The 26359-nt window shown below is 45.6% G+C and overlaps 1 protein-coding gene across 1 annotated transcript; it reads right to left on the bottom strand.

Annotated features, from left to right (window-relative positions):
• Nucleotides 1-127: 127 nt before the first annotated feature.
• On the bottom strand, nt 128-18772 carry LOC132833561 (claudin-16-like). The gene is made up of 6 exons (XM_060851927.1): nt 18680-18772; nt 9801-9936; nt 5689-5782; nt 5509-5573; nt 4571-4635; nt 128-656 (listed from the first exon to the last, which is right to left on the bottom strand). Exons 1-6 carry the CDS (start codon nt 18770-18772, stop codon nt 423-425), a joined length of 687 nt encoding a protein of 228 aa, XP_060707910.1. The 3' UTR covers nt 128-422.
• Between the last annotated feature and the right edge of the window lie 7587 nt (nt 18773-26359).

Here is a 26359-nt window from a genome sequence, read left to right as displayed (position 1 = left end):
TAGTGTGAATAGCCAAGGTTGTTTTTGCAAGTTAGGGGAGTTAAAAACTAGAGGACATAGGTTTAAGGTGAGGTGAGAAAGGTATGAAAGGAACCGAGGGTGAGCATATGGAATGAGCTGCCAGGGGAAGTGGTGGAGGCTGGTACAATTACAACATTGAAAAAGCATCGGGATGGGCAGATGAATAGGAAAGGTTTAGAGGGATATAGGCCAAATGCTGGCAAATGGGACCTGATTAAGTTGGGGCATCTGATCGGCATGGACTAGTTGGACCAAAATGTCTGTACAACCCTATGACAATGACTGAATACAAAATAAGTTCCACTATATATTTCTCAACCAGTGGCCAGATAAACACAAAGCGTAGCATTATACTGCAAACGGTGAGACCCTCTGGAAAGTTCAGCTTACTGAACCTCTTGTTAGACGTATGTTTTGCCAATATCAGGTAAGGATGCTGGCAAGGCATGTTTGCTCTGGTCAGTTAGAAATCGGAATGTGGGGTTTCTCTTTTTCCCTTCGCTGGATCTGTTGATTTTGGGACAGTGCGTCGACACAAGCAGGACTCCGGCTAGACACATGCACAACACTCCAGTAGAGGCCAGCCAGTAAGAATAGGCGAGCTCATATGTGATTCCAGGCACCCCGAAGCTAACCTGCAGAGAGGGTGCAAAACGAAGCTCGTCACAGAATTAGTGAGTACTAACTCCTCCATCAAAAGCAAACCTTGGTTCTTAGATCAGCACCATTCACACTGACACTTGGTCTTGCGTTTTGGTAAAACCAAAAAATGGCAGGACTTGTACAAATAAAAGTGGGGCCTTGCTTAGCGTTGTAGAACAGAGATGGACCCAAGGGTTCAGGTGCATAATTCTTTGTAGTTTGGATCACATTTGGACAGGGTGGTTTTGAAGGTATTTAGCACACTTGCCTCTATTGCTCAGATCTTTGAATATAGGAGTTGGGACGTCATGTTGAGGTTATACAGGACATTGGTGAGGCTTCTGCAGTACTGTGTTGAGTTCTGATCATCCTGTTAGAGGAAGGATATTATTAAGCTGGAGAAAGTTCAGAAGATATTTACCAGAAGGTTACAGAGAATGGAGGGTTTGAGTTATAAGGAGGAGTTGGATAGGTTAGGACTTTATTCACTGGAGCTTGGAGATTGAGGGGTAACCTTATAAAGGTTTAGAAAGTCATGAGGGGTATAGATAAGGTGAAAGACTGCTGCCTTTTCCCTAAGGTGGGGGATTTCAAGATGAGAGGGCACATTTTTAAGGTAAGAGGAGAAAAGATTTATAAAAGACATGTGGGGCATTTGTTTTACATACAGAGTGGTTTGTGTGTGGAATGAACATCCCGGGGAAGTGGTGGATGTGGGTACAGTTACAATGTTTAGATTAATACATGAATAAGAAATGTTTGGAGGAATATGGGGCAAGTGCAGGCAGGTGGGACTCCTTTAGTTTGGGACTATGGTCGGTATGGACTGGTTGGACCGAAGGGTCTTTTTCCATGCTTTATGACTCTATGAATCTGTGACAGACTTTCAGGAGCAGTTCAGGTCAGCAAAAGGAAACACATGTGGCACAGACAAAGCCAGCAACTTGCAGAGATCCAACAGTGTCAGATCCAACAGTGTCAAAATGTGCGACTATTTAAACAATTATCATATCAAATACGGATAAAAGGATGCAGAGCTGGAAAATCAATTCTCTTTCTCTCAGCTGCTGTGTGACTCGTTGAGCATCTCCAGCACTTTCTGCTGATTTTATTTCAGATTTCCAACATCTGCGATATTTTGCTGTTCTATGTAAAATTCTTTAAGATCAAATTGGACAAGGGTACAGAATCACCAATTTATAGCTGTATATTAATAAAGGTTAGACCCAGTGGTCTGAAATCTGTACACTTGTAACTTCCAGAAATGGTTCATAAAACTTGCCCGATGCCATTGTGACCAGGAATAAAGGAGTGAATAAATAAACAAACACAGAAATGTTTTGTTGCAATGAACGAAGAGAAGCTTAAAAGAATAATGCTAACAAGCAGAGCGGACTAAAGACGTACTTTAAGATAACACACTGCATTTGCCATGGTCCAGAAACCGAGCTAGATTGAACTCCTTCCCTGCAGCAGCTAAGTACCCTTGTAGCCCCGGACAATGCCTAGACAAACTGACTTTGTGCATCCAGTTGCCAGGAGGCATGAACTTAAAGGGGAAGGCTGTCCATTATTCAACATCAGTCTTTGAGAAACTGCAATGAAATTGCAGCAAGTAGAAAACAGCTGGGCATTGAAAGAGTGTTCCCCCATTCCTGAAGAAGGGCTTATGCCCGAAACGTCAAATCTCCTGTTCCTTGGATGCTGCCTGACCTGCTGCGCTTTTCCAGCAACACATTTTCAGCATTGAAAGAGTGTTGTCCTGTCTGGCAGTAAGGGTATGTTTAGGGATGGTGCCAATGAATCTTTTCCTGTATTCAGGTTGACCTGATATGAAAGGCTAGACTTAGTAACCTCGCACAAGCTATCAGTAAACCGTTATTGATGGGACTATGGGTCAGAGAATCAGTTGCATCACTTTCCTGTGCTACACTTATGCTGGAAATTGGACAGTGCTGTTGGAACCAAGTGGCTGGTGCCCTTCCCTGAATGTGTTGGTGCAGGTAGGAGTTGCATTCTGCAAGTCTGTTTGTGTTAGTGTCTCTACAGTAAAACATGGCTGGTTACACACTTCTTTCTTTAAATACATCTCCTATGCTCTAATTTTGATGTTACAGATTCACACTTTTACATATGGGTGTCAGTACCTTGACAAAATCCCATTTGATTTGTATCATCAATAGTCACAGGTGAGGTACCGGAAGACTGGAGGTTGGCTAACGTGCTGCCACTGTTTAAGAAGGGTGGTAAGGACAAGCCAGGGAACTATAGACCGGTGAGCCTGATGTCGGTGGTGGGCAAGTTGTTGGAGGGAATCCTGAGGGATAGGATTTACATGCACTTGGAAAGGCAAGGACAGATTAAGGATAGTCAACATGGCTTTGTGCGTGGAAAGTCACGCCTCACAAACTTGATTGAGTTTTTTGAAGAAGTAACAAAGAGGATTGATGAGGCAGAGCACTAGACGTGATCTATATGGACTTCAGTAAGGTGTTCGACAAGGTTCCCCATGGGAGACTGGTTAGCAAGGTTAGGAGAAAATGAGTATTGCAGTTGCTGGAGATCAGAGTCAAGTGTGTGGTGTTGGAAAAACACGGCAGGTCAGTCAGCAAGGTTAGATCTCACAGAATACATGGAGAACTAGCCATTTGGATACAAAACTGGCTTGAAGGTAGAAGAAGGGTTGGTGTGGACTTGTTGGACTGAAGGGCCTGTTTCCACACTGTAGGGAATCTAATCTAATCTAATCTAATCATAGAGGCTGGTCGTGGACAGTTGCTTTACAGACTGGAGGCCTGTGACCACAAGGTGTACCACAAGGATTGGTACTACTTTCACTGCTTTTCATCATTTATATAAATGATTTGGATTTGAACATGGGAGTAAGTTTGCAGATGACACCAAAATGGGAGGTGCAATGGACAGCGAAGAAGGCTACCTCAGAATACAATGGGATCTTGATCAGATGGACCAATGGGCTGAGGAGTGGCAGATGGAGTTAAATTCAAATAAATGTGAGGTGCTGCATTTTGGAAAGGCAAAGCAGAGTAGGATTTATACTCTTAATGGTAAGGTCCTGGGGAGTGATGCTGAACAAAGAGACCTTGGAGTGCAGGTTCATAGTCCCTTAAAAGTGGAGTCGCAGGTAGATAGGATAGTGAAGAAGGCGTTTGGTACGCTTTCCTCTATTGGACAGAGCATTGAGTACAGGAGTTGGGAGGTCATGTTGTGGCTGTACAGGACAGTGGTAAGGCCACTTTTGGAATATTGCGTGCAATTCTGGTCTCCCTCCTATCAGAAAGATGTTGCGAAACTTGAAAGGGTTCAGAAAAGATTTATAAGAAAGTTGCCAGGGTTGGAGGGTTTGAGCTACAGGGAGAGGCTGAACAGGCTGGGGCTCTTTTCTCTGGAGTGTCGGAGGCTGAGGGGTGACCTTAGAGGCTTATAAAATCAGTGGCATGGATAGGGAAAATAGACAAAGTCTTTTCCCTGGGGTGGGGGAGTCCAGAACTAGAGGGCATAGGGTGAGAGGTATAAAATTTAAAAGGGACCTAAGGAGCAACTTTTTCACGCAGAGGGTGGTGCGTGTATGGAATGAGCTGCCAAAGGAAGTGATGGAGGCTGGTACATTTACAACATTTAAAAGGCATCTGGATGGGGAGATGAATCAGAAGGGTTTAGAGGGATATGGGCCAAATGCTGGCAAAAGGGACTAGATTAGGTTCGGCTATCTGATTGGCATGGACGGGTTGGGCCTAAGGGTCTGTTTCCGTGTATACATCTCTATGACTCTATGACTGACAGACCCGTGAAATTTGACAGCAAATCCATTTGCAAGTCCTTGGGGCATTGACAACGGCTGTCCATGAACGTTAAGTATAGAACGGCTTCCAGAGATGAAACGTACCTCAAACCTGTACTTAACGATAGTTTCAGCTGCATACCAACTCATGCCAATGCTGCCGACAATACCTACTTGGAAAGAAAAAGAAAGCTTCCCATTAAACAAAATATATTGAAATATTTTACATGCATCAGATTCCTGGGTTTGGGAAGGCCCTCATCCTGCCAGTGGCAGTGGAGGATCTCACCATGTGGAAAGCCCAAAGGGTAAGTCCTTGCTAATATGGTGCCACTGTTTAAGAATGATAGTAAGGAAAAGCCAGGGAACTATAGACTGGTGAGCCTGACATTAGTGGTGGGCGAGTTGTTGGAGGGAATCTTGAGGGACAGGATATCGTTGTCTACCAGTGAGCTCCCTTCTTCAAAGTCCCTCAGTAAGGGATTTGGCTTTGAGAATGAGTGGGTTTTTGCCCTCTGAGAGCACGTACCTTGCTATAGACATATGTCTCTACCCTGCCATCCCTCTCCACCGATCACTCACCTGTGCGTGTGTCCCTCAGAGATCCTGGACCTCATGGTTATACCGTCTGCAGCCACCACTTCCACAATGGTGCTGCTGAGCAACAAAGCAATTGCTGACCGCGGATCGGCCAGCGGCTCTTAGTGAGCAGGGCTTGTGTTCAATATCTTACCCATTGACTGCCAGCCTGCATGTGAGTGTCTACCAACAACTGCACCATAGCACTGGGAATGTTAGTTGGATCACTTGAAGCACATTTTGAGAGAAACATGTATTAATGGAGATTTTCCTGTTGGCCACTTTTACATTGATGCTGCAGTACTAGCATTTTCATAATTACTGTAGGGACCACACTTTGAAACTAAGTCAATTGGTGAAGCATTTTTTGGATGTCCTTATATAAATATTTCTGCGTACATTTCAGACTTCTATTGCAGTTTGTAAGTCATTCAACCCATTACCTCCATTCTTGCGAATGTTACCTGTTGGCAGATATACCCACTGAAAGCCTGGCATGTGCCCATTCCAGGCAGTTTTTGCACTGGGTCTGATACCAGCAGGTTTGCGATTTGATCATACAATTAACCGCACCTCCAAAGGAGAGGATGGCTCCAGCGCAGAGACTGAGTTTGTCTTTCTCTGTCCCACCATCAGGAACAAACTTGGTGCATTTCATCCCACCAATAAGGAACAGCACAGCCACGATACAAGCCACACCGGGCACGATTACCAAGACCCGGGTGATCACCACATCAGCTAGAATCATCAAACAGAAAACAGTCAATCTGTCGCACAGAATGTGATAGCTCTTTATCATAACTGCATATGGGTTTGCTGTTTGAGCCAGCATTTATCACCCATTACCAATTGCCCAAGAAGGTGGTGGGCAGCTGCCTTGTTGAACCGCTGCAATCTTTTCAGTGTAGGGGTACTCATGGTCTTCTATGTTGTCCTCTTTATTCTGCCAATTTTCATGATCGATTGCAATACCCAGGTGGACAATGTTCAACAAGAAATAGATCACAAGGCCTAAGGCCCTTAACCTCCAGCCTTCGTACAAGGAACTCACTCCAAGTCAATGTTGGTACTTCATGACATTCCTCAGAGAAATGGAAAGGGTAGCGTTTTACCACCTACAGAACAATGGGGTTGGAAGTGGATGGTCTGTAAAATGGCAGGGGAGCTGTTGGAGAGGAACCACAACATCTTCCCCTCTTAGTTGAAGGCTCCCCCGGAGGCCTTAGAATTGGGAGTATGCCCAGTGGCGATGGGAATTGAGTTTGTTAATGAGCCAATTGGCTGCACTTCTGAGGAGCTTTTCACAAATTTACAGGATCCACTGAGCTACACAGCCTTACCTGTTTTGAGGAGGTAAGTAGCAGCTGCTCAGTGTTGGCTAGAGGTACCATACACTCAGGTTAGCAACATAGCAACTCACGGAGGCCAAGAAATCGGAACAAAATATTAAGAGGACCATCAAAATTGGTGCACACTTCCAGAATACTGGAAGGTTCTCTCTCAGAGGCAATTCATATGTCGAGTTCAAGGGTAGGTTAAGTAGAGAAGTTGGGATGTCATGTTGAGGCTGTACAGGATATTGGTGAGGCCTTTTCTGGAGTACTGTATCCAGTTCTGTCATAGGGAGGATTGTATTAAGCTGGAAAGGGTTCAGAGGAGATTTACCACGATGTTTTACTGGGAATGGAAGATTTGAATTATAAGGAGAGGCTAGATTGACTGGAAGTTTTCACTGGAGCATAGGTGGTTGACAGGTAGCCTTATAGAGGTTCATAAAATCATGAGGGGCATAGATAGGGTGAATGGCAGCATCGTTTTCAGAGGGTGGGCGCTTTCCAAACTAGCAGGCATATTGTTAAGGTGTGAAGAGAAAATCTTAAAAAAGAGACGAGGGGCAATTTTTATTTTAACGCAGAGAGTGGTTTGTGTATGGAATGAACTTCCAGAGGAAGTGGTGGATGCGGCTACAGTTTAAAAGACATTTGGATCAATTCATGAACAAGAAAGATTTGGAGAGATAGTGACCAAGCGCAGGCAGGTGGGGGTAGTTTAGTTTGAGATTAATTTGGGTTGGCATGGACTAATTAGACTGAAGAGTCTGTTTCCGTGCTGTAGGACTCCCATATCTTCATTTCATTTAAGATTAGGTCTTACGTGCTCAGACTTTGAGGTTTCTAATGAGAGAAGGAGACAGGTGGAGCCACACCCAGAGGAGCAGTAGGCTGACGGTAAAATTGGACATGGAAAAGGAACAGAGACAGGGTCACATAACCAAGCACATGGCTGCAAAAGATGGCACCTTTCCAGAAGCTGCAGTCATGTCTTCAAAGACGTGCTTATTGAGCCTCTCTGATTCCTCAACGTGTGAAACCTCTAACCCACGTGTTGCCAGCCCTGTAAACATGGCACCTCCATTTCAGCACTTCCTCCCTTCCTCGCACCCACTCCCGTGACCTGGTCGTCTCATTTCTAGCACAACACCGGAATGTCCTGTAGGATGGTAAAATACTGCCCAGAGTGAGAGAGAGAGACTTTACATTTATCAAACCGCACAAGAAATAGGGGCAGGAGTAGATCATTTGGGGCAATAGAGTTTTTTCAATACTGCTCTAGGTATTGCTACAGTCAACATATTCATCAATTCCATAGCTAGGTGTAAGCAAGAAGAGGATGGTGCAGTGGCTCAGTGGTTAGTACTGTTGCCTCACAACACCAGGATCCTGGGTTCAATTCCAGCCTGGGGTGATTGTCTGTGTGGGCTTCTGCTGGGTGCTCTGGCTTCTTACCACAGTCCAAAGGTGTGTAGATTAGCCATGGGAATCACTGGCTGGAATGCTCTTTTGAGGTTTGGTGTGAACTTGATTGGTCAAATAGCCTGTTTCCATTCTGTAGTAATTCTATAACTTCTAAGAAGGAAACAGGAAAGAAAATGATCCAGGCTGGACAATATAGAGAGAAGACTTAGCAATATTATTGTTGCACTTGGGAATTAGAATATTATGATACCGTTATGATACTATTGGTCACAGCAAGATGAAACATTGGGTGTTCTTGCCCATTGACCGGGAAGCCTCAGGAGCAGTGACTCTTATACAACTTCTCTCCCTAAGATAGTGAGACGGTGGCTTCCTCCAGGCCAGTTCAATGTTTCAAAATGGCCAGTTTAGCTTGGACTTTTACTACCAATGCATATTATTTTATAAATAAATAAAAATAGATTTGAACAAATTGTCAAATTGAAAAAGCTTTGTGCAGGCTTTCTCTTTATAGCCTGGCTCAATTAGCTGGTAAAGAATGGATTGCATAATCTCAGGATTGTGGGTTCAAGCCCCATATCTCTAGTTAAGATTTGGATCAAGTCTGTCATTCCAAATTATCTTGCAGTTACAACTTAGAAAAATATTTGAAGGAATATTGAAATAATTGCTCTGAGGATTTGGGTTCATTCAGTTAACTGAACTTGTTTAAATTTTAAGAGGTTAAAAGATTGAGTCATTGAGTTGGACAGCACAGAAACGGACCCTTCAGTCCAACTCATCCATACCAACTGGATATCCCTAAATTGCCAGCATTTGGCCCATATCCTTTTAAACCCTTCCTATTCAGGTACCCATCCAAATGCCTATTAAATGTTGTATTTGTACCAGCCTCTGCCACTTCCTCTGGCAGCTCATTCCACACACGCACCACCTTATGTGTGAAAAGATTGCCCCTTAGGTCCTTTTTAAACCTTTCCCCTTGCACCCTAAACCCATGCCCTCTAGTTTTGGACACCACCACCCCAGGGAAAAGAGTTTCTCTATTTACCCTATCCATGTCCCTCATGATTTCATACACCTCTGTAAGGACATCCCTCAGCTTCCGATGCTCCAAGGAAAACAGCTCCAACTTATCCAGCCTCCCCCTACAGCTCTAACCCTGGCAACATCCGTGCAAATCGTTTTGTACCCTATCAAATTTAACAACATCCTTCCTGTAGCAGGGAGACCAGAACTGAACGCAGTATTCAAAAGTGACCTAACCAATGTTGTATACAGCTGCAACATGACCTACCAACTCCTATACTCAATGCACTGACAAAAAACTGGAACCAACATGGTCATTCTAACAGATGAGAGATTTAACAAGCAATCCAGGTCTTTTTCAATATATAATGTCAGTTCCACCACACTGTAAACTTTTGCTTACAATCTTTTACTCCACAACCACCTGGTGAAGGAGCAGCGCTCCGAAAGCTAGTGCTTCCAATTAAACCTGTTGGTCTATAACTTGGTGTTGTGTGATTTTTAGCACTGATCAAAAGCGTACCAAATGCCTTCTTCACTATCCTGTCTACCTGCAACTCCACTTTCAAGGAGCTATGAACCTATACTCTAAAGTCTCTTTGCTCAGCGACATTCCCCAGAACTTTACCATTAAGTGTGTAAGTCCTGTCATGATTTGCCTTCCCAAAATGCAGCACCTCACACTTACCTAATTCGAAAAAAATGCATAGTTCAGCAACAGATAGCAGAGCTGCACTGAAGAGCCCAGGTCATTTAAAGAGGTCACAGACTGACTGTATTTACCAATGGGCAGGGAGTATTAATGCAGCCTGTCTGCTGTTTCCAAACACGGGGTTACAGGAACCAATGGTGGGCCACTCAGTCCTTCAAACCTGCTCTGAGCATTTTAACTGAACCTGTCACACAGGAATATCAGGCCCAGGACCACCGTGTAGCACAGGGGATACGGTTAGAGAGAATAGCTGACTTACTGGGAAGATGCCCTAGAACGGAGTTTGGCATATCACAGGTCCAGTAAGCTGCTGTGATGTCATAGATACATTCACCCCACAGGCCTCGACAACGCCAGCTCAAGCCAACAGAAGAATGAGGATCCTTTGCATCACTCTGGGGAGGAACATAACATGAAACCAGGCTTTACATTATTCTGACTTTTGCTCAGGCACTGTTATATATCACGTGTGACCCCAGTTATTGACTTTGTAATCATCAAATCAACTTCATAATTACCTTTCAAATTAGGACAGTGGGAATCTTGTCTCTTCCTCAGACACAAGAGGAGATATCAGACCATGGGGTCGGGGTGAGACAGCAGGGGAAGGAAGTCCAACTTTGAGAGTAGGGGGCAGTCTGTGTGTGTTGGGGGAGGGGGGGCCTTAGGCTATAGTGGAGGAGTCGGTCTGAGGGGAAACGTGTCAGATTGTGGGGGATGGGTCAGATTGTGGGGGAGGAGTCAGGTTGTCAGGGCAAGGTCAGGCTATGGGGGACAGTCAGGCTGTGGGGGAAGGGTCAGATTGTGGGGGCAGGCTCAGGCTGGGGGGAGGGGTCAGACTATATGGGCAGGGTCAGACAGAGGTGAAACAGTTAGATAGTAGGGGAATGGGTAAGACTACAGGCTGGAGTTAATCCAGAGAAGTGGGTCAGTCTGGAGGGGTGGTTCAGTCTGTAGAGGTGGGTCAGTCTGGGGAGGTGGGTCAGTCTGGAGAGGGGGGGTCAGTCTGTAGGGGTGGGTCAGTCTGGAGAGGGGGATCAGTCTGGGGGGGGTCAGTCTGGAGGGGGGGGTCAGTCTGGAGGGGGGGGTCAGTCTGGAGGGGTGGGTCAGTCTGGAGAGGGGGCTCAGTCTGGAGAGGGGTTCAGTCTGGAGGGATGGGGTCAGTCTGGAGGGATGGGGTCAGTCTGGAGGGGTGGGTCAGTCTGGAGGGATGGGGTCAGTCTGGAGGGATGGGGTCAGTCTGGAGGGCTGGGTCAGTCTGGAGGGATGGGGTCAGTCTGGAGGGATGGGGTCAGTCTGGAGGGGTGGGTCAGTCTGGAGGGCTGGGTCAGTCTGGAGGGGTAGGTCAGTCTGGAGGGGTGGGTCAGGTTGAATAGGTGCATGATCCTGGCATCACCTGGGCCTGGAGGAAGACATACTGTTTTAATGGTCAGGTTCCATCATTTGATCCATAAACTCACTAACTGCTGTACATGCCACTCCACCTGGACGGTGGTCAGTCCTTGACACTACCTGGGAAATAAATTCAATATAAATCTAAGGCCGAACCAAGGCTGGAAAAGCTCAACTGGTCAGGCAGCGTTTCCCTGACCTGCTATATTTCACCAGCCTTTTAAAATTGTTATTTCAGATTTCCAGCATCACAGTATTTTGCTTTTGCCTCTGTATGAATTTACATTCCCTACACAAAGTGAGAGAAGTTTCCTTCATCTACCTGACCGTACAGGGTAATAATGCAAGCTCAGATTGTCTCGGTCCAGTTCCTATCATGCATGGGATTATAGCAGAAAAAAACAGCACCAACTCATTCAGAAGAGCTACACTTGGCTAGAGAGGGTAATGGGACAAAATATGAGACTTGTGCAGTAGGCAATGCTTTCCTGGACTAAAACTGATACATCCACATTACACCCAACAGCAATTAATCCAAACTGAGAGTAAAAGCCGGTCCCAGCAATGCTCAGCAATAATAAACTGCTCAATGAGCTGAAAATACACCAATATATGTTTAAAATGAAATTAAATTTACGGTTGGAATTAAATTAAAAAGGTTGGAACACGATTTAGAGAATTATGATTGCAGTCCAGACCATCACGCAAACCAGCCTTCCATCCATTGACTCTGACTACACTTCCCACTGCCTCGGGAAAGCAGCCAGTATCATCAAAGACCCTTCCCACTTTCTTCCACCTTCTCCTGTCAAGTCCAAGATGCAAACATTTGAAAACATGTACCAACATATGACTCTATAACAGATTTAAGAACAGTTTCCTCCCCACTGTTACCAGACTTTTGAACAGACCTCTCATATGTTCCAGTTGGTCTTTCTCTGCACCTTTGACACTATTTGTATCCCTGGATTAGATTAGACTTACAGTGTGGAAACAGGCCCTTCGGCCCAACAAGTCCACACCAATCCGCTGAAGCGCAACCCACCCATACCCCTACATTTACCCCACCTAACACTACGGGCAATTTAGCATGGCCAATTCACCTGACCCGCACATCTTTGGACTGTGGGAGGAAAGCGGAGGACCCGGAGGAAACCCACGCAGACACGGGGAGAACGTGCAAACTCCACGCAGTCAGTCGCCCGAGTCGGGAATTGAACCCGGGTCTCAGGCACTGTGAGGCAGCAGTGCTAACCACTGTGCCACCGTACCGCCCACTATTCTGTAAGACCCTGATGTAGTTACATAAGGTATGATTTGCCTAGAAAGCTTAGTATCTGTGACAATAATAAATCAAATCAAATCATATCAGAGCTGCAACTGATATAGAAACATCGGACATTGGAGAAAGTGTCGTCCATTCAGCTCTTTGAACTTGGTCAATAAGTTATTATATAATCTGGTTGTTTTCACAATTGTACTTTAGTATGTACCCCTTAACCCTTGATCCCCTTCCCTATCAAAATCCATCGCAGCTTCCAATAACTTTGATGACCTAGTCCTGACTATTTTCAGGGGAAGAGAAATCCACAAACTCAGAGAGAAAACGTCTCCTCCTTTCCAAGAGAGAAATCTAATTGTTAAATAAATTCTGAGCTCTAGCCTCTCCTAGAGGAGACTTAAGTAAATACATCCTGCTGCACAATGGGCTCATTCTAGATTTACAGTGGAATGTAGATTTAAGTAGCAATTCGGGGAAATACATAAAATAAAGTATTTTCTGCCCTGCCTCAGTCACAGGGGGAGCCTTGCAACACTTTCCTGTCTCCTTAGTTCCATTTCACAGTCCGATGAAGATGAAAGTGCTTAAGGTCCCCCTGCTGTTGTGTTGGTGAGTGACGGCAGTTCCAGGCAGGCTGTGATCCTTTTGCTTGGCCAGAAATATTTCAGACATAAATGCAAAGCTCGGAAGAATTCATGCTGGTAATTTCCCGCCTCCCTCCCTGTACCAAGGACGCTGACTGTCAATGGGCTTATACAAACACCTAGAGCCCCTGAGTTGACCTCCATTTGTGGGTCTGAGCGTCTGCTGGCTATCCCACTGTGGATGGCATCATAATAATGCTTATGGCTGTTCACACCTGATGTCTAGCTGGGCGTGCTCTCCAGCAGGAACTTGAAGACCTGGTACCTTGCTAAGGGCAGCACGGAGGTTCAGTGGTTAGCACTGCTGTCTCGTAGTGCCAGGGATTTCAGCCTCAGGCAACTGTCTGTGTGGAGTTTGCACATTCTCCCCGTGTCTGCGTGAGTTTCCTTCAGGTGCTCCAGTTTCCTCCCACAATCCAAAGATGTGCAGCTTAGGTGAATTGGCCATGCTAAATTGCCCTTAGTGTTCAGGAATGTGTAGGTTAGGCGCATTAGTCAGGGGTAAATATAGAGGAGGGGGAAATGGGTCTGGGTAGGTTATTCTTCGGAGGATCAGTGTGGACTTGTTGGACCGAAGGGCCTGTTTCCAAGCTCTTGGGATTCTAAGTAGCTACTTATCAGACATAAGCCCACCAGTGAGGCAGGTTAACCTTGACTTAACCCTGTCCTCTGCCAATATCTACATTTTCCATCATTTAGCCATTAGGAGTGAGGAATCTGGAGGTTTTCCATTGCACTGAGACCCATTCACCAACTCATTAAATTGAATACTACTGAATCTAGGTTGTTCTTGGAATGCATGGCTTGATTCACAACATGGAGTTGCACTGTCTGGCTACACAGCTGCACAGAAGGACAGCACCTTGTGATTTCCTGTTTGCTTGGAGTCATAAATTGCACAATTATTTGAAACATTAAATGATAAAGAATGGGGCTGCTGCTGCTTTTGGGTAGGATCTGTTCAGAAGAGTTCTGGAGAAGGGGCACTAGACCTAAAACATTAACTCTGCTTTCTCTCCATGGATTCTGCCAGACCTGCTGAGTTTCTCCTGCTTTGGGATTCCAGCGTCTGCAGTTGTTTTTGTCCATTCAGTGAACTTGACTTGTAGCATTGCTGCAACAGTTTTGTGACTGCATTTTCTATTTCTAAATTTTGACACCTTATCCTTGTATTCAAATCCCATCTTGTCTCTACGATCTCCTTCTGCTCCACAGCTTTTCAAGAACCCGACATTTTTCCAATTCAAGTCTGCTCAACATCCTCAACTTCCGTCAGCCTTGCTGTCAACTCCCAGAGTCTAAAATTCTGATCCTGAATCCCTCTGCCTTTCCACCTCTCTGCCTTCCTTTAACATAATCCTCAAACCAACCACAGATTTCGATCACCTGCCTGAGCATCTCTTTACCCAGCTCAGTGTCAAAAGCTGCTTGACAATGCACTTTGGGTGTCTTAGTACATGAGCAGAATTATATAAAACTGAGCTGCTGTTGGAACCTGTTCCGGCTTGAAGATGATTTCAATATATTGGTGAGAGACTTAAATTCTGGGCACTTCAATAGAACTTCACGGAACCCCTACAATAGGGAAGCAACCCATCAAGTGGGTCTGGATGGGATATTCTTTGGAGGGTTTACTATGGCTAATCAGTGAATTGTGGGAGGAAACCAAGGCATCTGAATAAAATCCACACAGACACAGAGAGAACATGGCAGACTCCACACAGATAGTCACCTGAGGGTGGAATTGAACACATGTCCCTGGTACTGTGAAACAGCAGTGCGAACCACTGAGCCATCATGCCATTTGCATGACTTACTCTTCTCGATGGATCTATGATGCCCATGGTGGTTTTGGCATAGATTGTGGTGATGATTGAAGGAAGGGAATTGACAGTTATGCTCAGAACACTCTCCTGCATCTCGCATTCCAGAACAGAGATGACATGTGCCTTTTTATTGTTTCTTAAAATATTACAAATATAAGCAAATGGCAAAACTACAAAGCAGGACACCATCTATGGCATGACTGTATGGACAGAATGCACATCAATTGGAAAGTACTGATTCTGTAACAGTAAACATGATACAGGGAACAATATACTGTGTTTAATGAGAAGCTCCACAGCTTTGAGGTTCTGGAAAGGAATGGGTTAAGGCAGGAGACTGAACTTCCCACATACGTTATAGACACCACCCATGCCCTCCACCTCCTCCAAGACTTCTGTTCCCCCAGACCCCAACGCCTCATCTTCACCATGGATATCCAATCCCTCTACAACTCCATCCGCCATGACCAGGGCCTCCAAGCCCTCCGTTTTTTTTCCTCTCCCGCTGTCCCCAACATTACCCTTCCACCGACACTCTCATTCGTTTGGCTGAACTGGTCCTCACCCTTAACAATTTCTCCTTCGAATCCTCCCACTTCCTGCAGACCAAAGGGGTAGCCATGGGCACACGTATGGGCCCCAGCTATGTGTGTCTCTTTGTTGGCTACATAGAACGGTCGATCTTCCGTAATTACACCAGCACCACTCCCCACCTCTTCCTCCGCTACATTGATGACTGCATTGGCACCACCTCATGCTCCCGCGAAGAGGTTGAGCAATTCATCAACCTCACCAACACATTCCACCCTGACCTTAAATTTACCTGGACCATCTCTGACACCTCCCTCCCCTTCCTGGACCTCTCCATCTCCATTACTGACGACCAACTTGACACTGACATTTTTTACAAACCCACTGACTCCCACAGCTACCTGGATTACACCTCTTCCCACCCTACCTCTTGCAAAAATGCCATCCCGTATTCCCAATTCCTCCGCCTCTGAAGTATCTTCTCCCAGGAGGACCAGTTCCACCACAGAACACACCAGATGGACTCGTTCTTTAGAGACCGCAATTTCCCTTCCCACATGGTTAAAGATGCCCTCCAACGCATCTCGTCCACATCCCGCACCTCCGCCCTCAGACCCCACCCCTCCAACCGTAACAAGGACAGAACGCCCCTGGTGCTCACCTTCCACCCTACCAACCTTCACATAAACCAAATCATCCGCCGACATTTCCGCCACCTCCAAAAAGACCCCACCACCAGGGATATATTTCCCTCCCCACCCCTTTCCGCATTCCGCAAAGACCATTCCCTCCGTGACTACCTGGTCAGGTCCACGCCCCCCAACAACCCACCCTCCCATCCTGGCACCTTCCCCTGCCACCGCAGGAACTGCAAAACCTGTGCCCACACCTCCTCCCTCACCTCCATCCAATGCCCTAAAGGAGCCTTCCACATCCATCAAAGTTTTACCTGAACATCCACTAATATCATTTATTGTATCCATTGCTCCTGATACGGTCTCCTCTACATTGGGGAGACTGGACGCCTCCTAGCAGAACGCTGTAGGGAACATCTCCGGGACACCCGCACCAATCAACCACACCGCCCTGTGGCCCAACATTTCAACTCCCCTCCCACTCTGCCGAGGACATGGAGGTCTTGGGCCTCCTTCACTGCCAGTCCCTCACCACCCAACGCCTGGAGGAAGAACGCCTCATCTTCCACCTCGGAACACTTCAACCACAGGGCATCAATGTGGACTTCAACAGTTTCCTCATTTCTCCTTCCCCCACCTCACCCTAGTTCCAAACTTCCAGCTCAGCACTGTCCCCATGACTTGTTCTACCTGCCTATCTTCTTTTACACCTATCCATTCCACCCTCCTCCCTGACCTATCACCTTCATCCCCTCCCCCACCCACCTTTTCTACTCCTTGCTACTTTCTCCCCACCCCCACCCTCCTCCAGCTTATCTCTCCACGTTTCAGGCTATCTACCTGTATTCCTGATGAAGGGCTTTTGCCCGAAACGTCGATTTTGCTGCTCCTCGGATGCTGCCTGAACTGCTGTGCTTTTCCAGCACCACTAATCCAAAAAATGTCAGTTCAACGCGGAGACCAGTAGATTCAAGGAGCTGAGCTGAGCTTAAAATTAGCTTAATATTGTTTCCATAAATTAGGGACTTTTTTCAATTACTGATCAACATTTGTTTCTTCAAGAGAGTCACTTCATCAGGATTAGCCTTAAAGATTATGCAGAATTTCTTTTTAAATCTGTCAGTAGTTCAATTAAACAGTATCAGTTCATGATTGAGTCATAGGGTCATACAGCACGGAAAAGACTCTTCAGTGCAACCAGTCCATACCGAACATAACTCCAAACTAATACAGTCCCACCTTCCTGCTCCTGGTCCATATCTTTCCAAACCTTTCCTATTCATGTAATTATCCAAATCTATAAATGTTTAAGCCTGCAATCCCAGGAGCAGCTGTGAGATAGTTCCACGCTGTTCCAAATAGAAAAACTCTGGGTTACGACTTCAAGCTAAGCTGTGACAACAGGACTAAAGTTCCAACTAGCAAAAGGAAGATTTACATCTGAGATCCAGCAGCTCTTCAAACAAAAAGTGGGTGGGTGGGTTGGAAAACTTTGCAAACATTTAACTAACTCTTGGATAAATAGGGTGATTTGACCCAAGTGTCTCCTCTGGTGGTCAAATCAACAATAAGAAATAATCTTAAACTAGAATCAGGCCATTTTGGGAGAGAGACTAGGGAGAATTTTTACATATGGAGGATAACAGAAGTCTGGAACTTTTGTGTTAAAATTAGGGCTAATAGGGCAACTGAAATTTTCAAAACTGAGCTCAATACATTTTGCTCTAAATCAGTCAGAATATTAACATATAGAATCATCAAGTCATATAGCGAGGAAATAAACCTTCAGCCCAACTTGTCCATGCCAACTAAGTTTCCTCAATTATATAGTCCATTTGGTCCAAATCCCTCCAAACCGTTCCTATTCGTCTACCTGTCCAAATGTCTTTGAAATGACTTCATCAGTCATCGTATTCAGTTCCAAAGTTGGGGAGTTATATTGCAGTTATATAGGACGTTGGTGAGGCCATACTTGGAGTATGGTGTTCAGTTTGGCCACCTTGCTATAGGAAGGATGTCATTAACCTGGAAAGAGTGCAGAAGAAATTTACAAGGATGTTGCCTGCCCTCAATGATCTGAGTAATAGGGAGAGGTTGGACAAACTAGGACATTTTTCTTTAGTGTAATAGACTGAGGGAGGACCTGATAGAAGTGTTTAAGATCAAGAGAGGCATGGTTTTGGTGAATGCACTCAGTCTTTTTCCCCAGGGCTGGGATATTGAGAACTATAGGGCATCAGTTTAAGGTTAGAGGGGAAAGAATAAAAGAGACATAAGGGGCAACGTTTTCACACAGAGGATTGTATGTACAGTATATAGAATGGATCAGTGGTGCTGGAAGAACAAGGATGACACCCAAATTCGTGATGTGATCCATATTTTTGATTTCGCTGCTCGTTGGATGCTGCCTGAACTGCTGTGCTCTTCCAGCACCACTGATCCAGAATCTGGTTTCCAGCATCTGCAGTCATTGTTTTTACCCAGTATATAGAATGAACTGCCAGAGGATGTGATGGAGGTAACTACAACATTTAAAAGACATTTAGATGTGTACAGGGATAGGAAAGGTTTAGAGGGATATGATCCAAAAACAGGCATATGAAAATAGCTTAGTTTGGGAAACCTCGTCAGCATGGATGAGTTGGGCTGAAGGGCCTGTTTCGGTGCTGTACGACTCTATGACCAGAAGAAACTGAGACCATTCTTTAAGCTAATTAAACATGAAAAAAATACAGAATGCCCTTTATAATAAGGTTTCAGCATCCAGAGCTTTGACTGCTATTGTTGTATTTAATGACGGTGTTAAACCAAACCATGAAGTGTCTCACCCTCCAGCAGTCTGTAAGGTTCGAGATAATCAGCAGAGCAAGGGCAGACATTCCGAGAGCTAAAGAAGAGACCTGTAGGCTTGTGACCCCCATAATTAACCTTCCGTGACCCTGTCGTGAAGCCTGCCCTGCAACAAAGTGTAAAACACAGTGTGTTAAAATAAACAAAAAAGTGGCAGTGCAATAAATATCGGGAACAGTGTGCTAAAATTGCTTCACTTATCACCTCACCTGGCACCTTCAGCCTGCTCGGAGGTTTCTTGGGTTAAGGAATGCTGCTGTAATTCTGTCGTTCTCTAGACTCCAAGAGTATTTCGTGTGATTAACTCCAAGAAACAGAAAGAAATACATTGGAGATCAGAAGCGTAATGTCATTCTCTGCATCCAATGGGTTATAACGTAGAGAACAGCTTGACATTTCACCTCATGCACTCCTCCTGGAGCCAGCCATTAGGGGCATACCAGGCCAACGATGGTACTTAACGACAGCCAAACAAAGCAAACCTGAAAGGTCGTTAGAAATTGCGAGTAAGCAGGGAGATTTGTGAACAATTCCAGTGAGAGGTACAGTGTACTCAGGAGGGGGAGCGAGAGGCCAAAACACAGCAGGGTTCATTGGCCAAGATTTACAATTTGCACTCCTTGACAGATGCAAACTGAGCTTTGAGAATTGACAACATTGGGTTCAATCCTCAAGCCCCCTAGCAGCACACTGCAATGAAGGGAAGAGGTCACCCTTGTTATGGCGACTTCAGAACATGAGAAGCTTGCTGGGAATATCTAAAATATCCCATTATTTGAACGGAAGCTACATGCATTTGTAAATAAAGAGCTGCTAAAACAGTGTTCACAGGAACAAGAGGAGATCATTCAGCCTCTTCAGTCCTTCAATTAAATCAGAGCTGATCGGTACCTGAACCCCATCTAACCTGCTTTGATTCTTTAAATCTTCATACCTATACCTGAAAAAATTGCATCGATGTTAATACTTTCAACAGCACTTAAATGATTTCTCTCAAAGCAAGTACATTTTTATATTAAAAAAAATCATTGTGTAAAGGGGTAAAGGAGTATGGGTGGGTTGCGCTTCGGCGGGTTGGTGTGGACTTGTTGGGCCGAAGGGCCTGTTTCCACACTGTAAGTAATCTAGTTTGATCTAGTTTACATAAACCCTTCATCCAGACCCTGATTATTTTTGACAGTTTTACCAACTGATTGTGAAAGATCACCCAATAAGACCTTTCTATCTCTTAACAGCACTTGCAGAAACCCTTTTAATACAGGGACTTTTATAGTCTTCACAGTTCGACTGGCTGAAGCTCAATGTTACTGCAGTAAGCCTCAAGAACAGGTTTTGTGCACGCACAGGGTGACTTGCTTTCACCAATGTAAACATGTAAAGTTGAGAACTTGATTATGGTTCCTTGCACTTCCAAGTCACAGAAGTACGTGCTGCCTGAAGCACAAAAATGCCTCGCGTAAACGTCCATTAATTGAACTATACTCTGCATGAACTCAAATTTGTTCGAGATAGTCTTATGAAGGGGGAGGTCATACTCAAAAGTTTTAATGTGCTTTGTTCTCGGCGTGGTCACAGCACTCACTGACCTACATTTGCTTTCAGTCTGGAAACACCTTAACATTAAAACTTGCAACCTTGTTTTCGAGTCTGCCTTATGGCTTCAGCTTCCCACCGCTATCCCCTGTAACCTGCTGATCCCTTATCACTGCTTCAATTCTTCACTCTGTTGTGCATCACCGAGTTTCACTGCTTTCTCATTGACATCTGTACCTAGGCTCTACATGCTCAATTACACTTCCCAAATCTCTCTATGGCTCTATCATACACTCTGTCTGTCTCGCTCTCTGTTTTTTTTAAGATGCTCCACAAAACCTTACCCTTTGGTTAAGTATTCAGCCACCGACCCTAAACCCATAATGTGACTTGTGGAAATTTTAAAATCAATTATAAGCATGTGGAATATCTTGGGATATTTTATTACACTAAAGGTGCTATTTAAATCCAATTCTTTGTTTGTTATTTGGCCTTTTGTGCATTTAAAACCAGAGAGATATGAAAGTAGCAATGGAAGTGTACATGGGAACAGGGGAGTTACAACATGGGAGCCCATCGACAGGTTTATAGAAGATTTTAATGAGACAACTAGTTGTGTTGTTCTTTTACATTCTTGCTCCACGGAAATGTAATTTATAAAACCTACATCATAGTAAAATAAGTATACATTGGACACACAGGCAGAAAACTAGCCACCAGGATACACGAACACCAACAAGCCACCAAAAGGCATGACCCACTATTACTAGTATCCTTACATACTGACGAAGAAGGACACTACTTTGACTGGGACAACACATCCATCCTGAGACAGGCTAAACAGAGATACAACTACAGAGATATGGACAAAAAGGACTTCAAATCAACACTGAAAGACAATGGACTCACAGAAGAAACCCAGCAGACCGCCAGACAGATAGTTACACCAACACTAAGCAGGAAGAAGGAAGAGTCTACCTTAGAGTGGTGCTGGAAAAGCACAGCAGGTCAGGCAGCATCTGAGGAGCAGGAAAATTGCCATTTCAGGAGAAAGCCCTTAATCAGGAATAAAGGCAGGGTGCATGCAGAGTGGAGAGATAAATGAAAGGGGGTTGGGGGTGGGGGTGGGGAGAAAGTAGCATAGAGTACAGTAGGTGAATGGGAATGGGGATAAAGATGATAGGTCAGGGAGGAGGGTGGAGTGGATAGGTGGAAAGGAAGATAGGCCGGTAGGACAGGTCATGAGGGCGGTGCTGAGCTGGAAGGTTGGAGCTGGGTTGAGGTGCGGGAAAGGGAAATGAGGAAACTGGAGAAGTCCACATTGATGCCCTGGGGTTGAAGTGTTCCAAGGTGGAAGATGAGGCGTTCTTCCTCCAGGCGTCGGGTGGTGAGGGAGCGGCGGTGGAGGAGGCCTAGGACCTGCATGTCCTCGGCAGAGTGGGAGGGGGAGTTGAAATGTTGGGCAAAGGGCCAGTGGGGTTGATTGGTGCGGGTGTCCTGGAGATATTCCCTACAGCGCTCTGCTAGGAGGCGTCCAGTCTCCTCAATGTAGAGGAGACCGCATTGGAAGCAACGGATACAATAAATGATATTGGTGGATGTGCAGGTAAAACTTTGATGGAGGTGGAATGCTCCTTTGGGGTCTTGGATGGAGGTGAGAGAGGATGTGTGGGCACAGGTTTTACAGTTCCTGCGGTGGCAGGGGAGGATGCCAAGAAGGGCAGGTGGGTTGTTGGGGGGGGGGCGTGGGCCTGACCAGGTAACTACTCGATTAACACAGTCTGCTGATTCTTAAACAACAAACCCAAACAAGCTGACACAACACACTCAGAAACCCCAGCCACACGATCATACATCAAAGACATCTCAGAGATAACTACCAGACTACTCTGACCCCTTGGCATCATGATAGCCCACAATTCTACCAACACACTGAAACAGCTACTGATGAATCTAAAGGACCCTATACAGCAACCAGCAAAACGAATGTCATTTGCAAAATACCCTGCAAGGACTGTAACAAACACCACATCAGACAGGCAGGCAGAAAACTAGCCATGAGGATGCACGAAAACCAACTAGCCACCAAAAGACATGACCCAATATCACTAGTATCCTTACATACAGACGAAGAAGGACACTACTTCGACTGGGACAACGCATCCATCCTCAGATAGGCTAAACAGAGATACACATGGGAAATCCTAGAGGCCTGGCATTCAAACTGGAGCTCCATCAATGAACACATTGATCTGGACCCCATTTCCCAACCTCTGAGAAAAAGAACTAGAAATGATATTTCCCACCTTAAGAGACCAAGACACAGGACAGGACACCAGTGCTTCACCCGAGGCTCACTGATGATGTTACCTAGTACGGTGATGAAACATCTGAGAACAAACCTTCCAGCTCAGTGAGCAAACTTACAACCTGAACTTCAACCTGAGCTACAAATCTTCTCAAACATTGCAGTTCTCCATGTATTCCATGTGATCTAATCTTGCTAACCAGTCTCCCATGAGGAACCTTGTCAAGTTCCTTACTGAAATCCATATAGATCATGTCTTGTCCGGCATTAGGATCGGGATTAGTCACTGGGACTTGTCCAGGATCAGGATCAAGATCAGGAACAATGACTGGGAGTTGTCTGGATTCAGGACTGGGACTTGATCAGGATCAGGAACAATGACTGGGAATTTCCCAGGATCAGGATTGTGATCAGTGACTGGGATTTGTCCAGGTCAGGTTTGGGATCAGGATCAGGAACAGTCACTGAGATTTGTCCAGGATCAGGATCGGGATCAAGAACAGTCAGTGGGACTTGCCCCAGATCAGGGTCCGAATTGGGATCAGTCACTGGAACTTGTGTGGGATCAGTAGAGACTACAGGATTAGGATCAGGGCCTGCTTGCTGCAATCCTTCTAAAAACAGGTGGTGCTGGTGGTTAATGCTGTGGATACTGTATGCCTTTCATAGGTTCATTAGGTATCATTCGAGCGTCCACGAGTGCAATAAAATTATATACACTGATGAGTTTGCCTTATCCACCACAGAGTGGGGAGCTGAATGCTGGGCTGATTTGGCAGGAATGAATCTGGCTGAATGTCCTCTACTCCACATTTGACCAGCTTCACTCTCCTGGTGAAATCAGCCTTACTGTGCCTCTTTCTTTTCACCAGTGTGACAGCTCTACACTGTTGAGCCGGGAGTTTACAGTTTTCCTGCGGCTAGAGGCTGTGACCTCGGGCTCTGATAAGTCCAGTTCTGTTCGGAGTCTGACAGCTCATTCTCCACGTGATCGTGCTCACGGGATGTGGTGAGGGTTTGGATCCCCCTGCGTCCCACAGGAACTCCATGGGGCAGTCATCTATTTCACTTACACTATCCCTTTCACAGCCTGTGGAGACGCCTGGCTCTGGGGTGTAGATCTTATCGAGGATACACGAGACTAGACTGGGTCATCTGCCCCATTATATTTCCAACAGCTGGCCTCTGCAGACCCTCCAGCAGCACGTGTCAGGGTCTCTGTTCCTGCCCCAGCCCATACCCCACTCCTGGCAGCTTTCCCTGCCACCACAGGAAATGCAAAACCTGCACCCACACCACTCTCCTCACCTCCGTCCAAGGCCCCAAGGGATTCTCCCACATCCATCAGAGATTTACCTGTACCTCTACCAATGTCATCTACCGCATCTGTTCCACCCTGTGTGGTCTCCTCTTCATTGGGGAGACAGAATGCCTTCTTGCGAGTCGTTTCAGAGAACATCTCTGAGACACCCACACCCACCAACCTCATCGCCCCGTGGCTGAACATTTCAATTCCCCCCTCCCACTCCGTCAAGGACATGCAGGTCCTGGACCTCCTCCATCGCCAAATTGTTACCACTCAACGCCTGGAGGAGGAAGGCCTTATATTCCACCTTGGATCCTGCAACCACACAGGATAAATGTGGCTTTCAATAGCTCCCTCATTTCCCCTCACCCCACATTATCCCAGTCCCAAGCCTTCAACTTGGCACTGCCCTCCAGACCCAGCCGTCACTGCCCCCTCTGACTTATCACCTTCTCCTTCACTTCATCCAATTATCGCTTTCCCAGCTACCTCCCCCCCCCAACCCCAACCCCACCCCCTTCCCATTTATTTCTCAGCCCCGACCCACAAGCCCCTTCAGGATGAAGGGTTTATGCCCGAAATATCAATTCTCCTGCTCTTCAGATGCTGCCTGATTTGCTGTGCTTTTCCAGCACCTGCAGTCCTCACTTTCTCCCAGTTATGTTATGTGGTAAGATAGACAATGGAGCTGATGAAAGGCTTATGCTCAAAATGCCGATCCTACTGCTCCTTGGAATCTACCTGATCTGCTGTGCTTTTCCAGCTCTTTGACCAAGATAGACAATGGAGACAAGAATGGGGGAAAGCCCAACATAACTTTACTGAACACATTAATCAAGGAAAAGCAATATGTATCAGATTCCACGATTGTACTTTAATTAAACTCTATCAGTCCCTTCTCACACTCCTCAGTAAATAGCGACTAATCTGCACTAGCTACCAACTTGACATTTCTGAGGAGTTCCTATAGCCCATGCACAGGTCCCTCCTACTGAATGTGAACTGTCTATCTGAAAGGATTGGTCACCTCCATTCAACAAGGCTGGTTCAGGCTACTCCTCAGTCTTTGAGGATTGTTGACGTTTAAAATCTGCAGTCGCAGATTTGGGCTAAAATATCCCTAGTTCTGGAACGATCTTGGAGGTCACGTGCTTGGTCTTGATCTGGAAATGTTATTGATAGTAGTGACCTCTCTTAACCCTTTGCAGGATGCAACGTGTTGGCACGTTCCCAGGACTGTGAACATGGGAAATTTTATTCTGATCCCAGAGCAGATCCCTAAATCCAGTTCGGCACCATTAAAAAAATGATGAAATTGGAAATTCCAGTTACTTACTATGAGATTAAAGACACAAGACACCAAAAAAACAAAAATGTTAATGTAGGTGTCTATAAAGCAAACAATAAAAACTGAGTCTTGATGTCCCATCAACATCCAGAACTAACATGAACAAGCAAACTTATCAAACACGACATAAATCCAGTCATTTTAAAGTGCAGGTTAAGAAGTGGCACTCCAGCATTTAAATCCAGGCAGAATTCTAGCACATCCCTACTCATAAACACACCTTTGCCCCAATTGCCAACTTCATTAAAAAGACGATAATCTCGAACCTCAACCCATGCCTTGCCTTCTCTCTCTCCTCCCTTCCTGCTCACCTATCCGCTCCAGCCTTTTCACTAACCAATCATAATAACCCCACCTGCATCCACCTATCACCATCCCACCTACCTTTCCCCAGCCCCACACCCATCCTCCATTTATTTCTCAGTTGCCTCCACCCTGGCCAGCTCTGCTGAAGGGTCCTGACCTGAAATGTTGATTTTGCTCCTCCGATGCGGTCTGACCTTATGTGCCTCTCCAAATCCACATTTTACACACCAACTTGTAGTAGCTGCAGTCCTATCACCTAACCTCTACTCACTGGCTTTTCCTTACAGTTTCCCATCAACTCCAGAGCTGACAGATGCTCCTGGCTTCTCCAAAGTCCAATGCCCCAGCAGCAAGGAACTATCAAACAGCTTCTAGAATTTCTCTGCGCCCCTGCTGCAAAGACCTAGTGACAGTTGACCCCATTTCTGTTCCTATCCAAGTCTTTTGACTGTTCACTGGCCCTTGAACTGATCTATGTGACTTATTAAAACACTCCAACAGGGTATTATCCTTAAATTTTGGAATGTTGAAGATTGTAACACACGGCACTAACTACTGCTAACTTATACACCATGCACTGAAAGAACAATAAGGCTTCCATCACACTATGTAAAGGCAATTCTTGCAAATCAAATTGGACAGCTGCTCTCCTTACAGAGTGCAGTAATGGAGAAAGTTGAACCTTTTCCTAATCCTGCAGTTCCTATTTGCAACAGAAGCAGCTCAGTTTGGATTCAGAATGAAAATGACAGTTGAAATGAGGATTCATAGCATTCAGTAAGATAGTGAGGAGCCCGAAGCTGCGTAATCAGGTATACCTTATGCTTCAAACAGTAGGAGACTTGCTCAGGAACTGC

The sequence above is a fragment of the Hemiscyllium ocellatum genome, chromosome 37, assembly GCF_020745735.1.
Source record: "Hemiscyllium ocellatum isolate sHemOce1 chromosome 37, sHemOce1.pat.X.cur, whole genome shotgun sequence".
Classification (NCBI taxonomy): Eukaryota; Metazoa; Chordata; class Chondrichthyes; order Orectolobiformes; family Hemiscylliidae; genus Hemiscyllium; species Hemiscyllium ocellatum.
Note: the sequence above shows the minus strand (reverse complement) of the source record. Positions and strands in the feature narration are given on the sequence as shown.

Excerpts from the sequence above, each read along its gene's own strand:
- LOC132833561 (XM_060851927.1), bottom strand. The coding sequence starts at position 18,772 with ATGGGGGTCACAAGCCTACAGGTCTCTTCTTTAGCTCTCGGAATGTCT. Across the intron at positions 4,636-5,508 it reads GTGGGTATATCTGCCAACAG|GTATTGTCGGCAGCATTGGC; the intron begins GTAACATTCGCA and ends CTTTCCAAGTAG. Across the intron at positions 657-4,570 it reads TCGTTAAGTACAGGTTTGAG|GTTAGCTTCGGGGTGCCTGG; the intron begins GTACGTTTCATC and ends CCCTCTCTGCAG.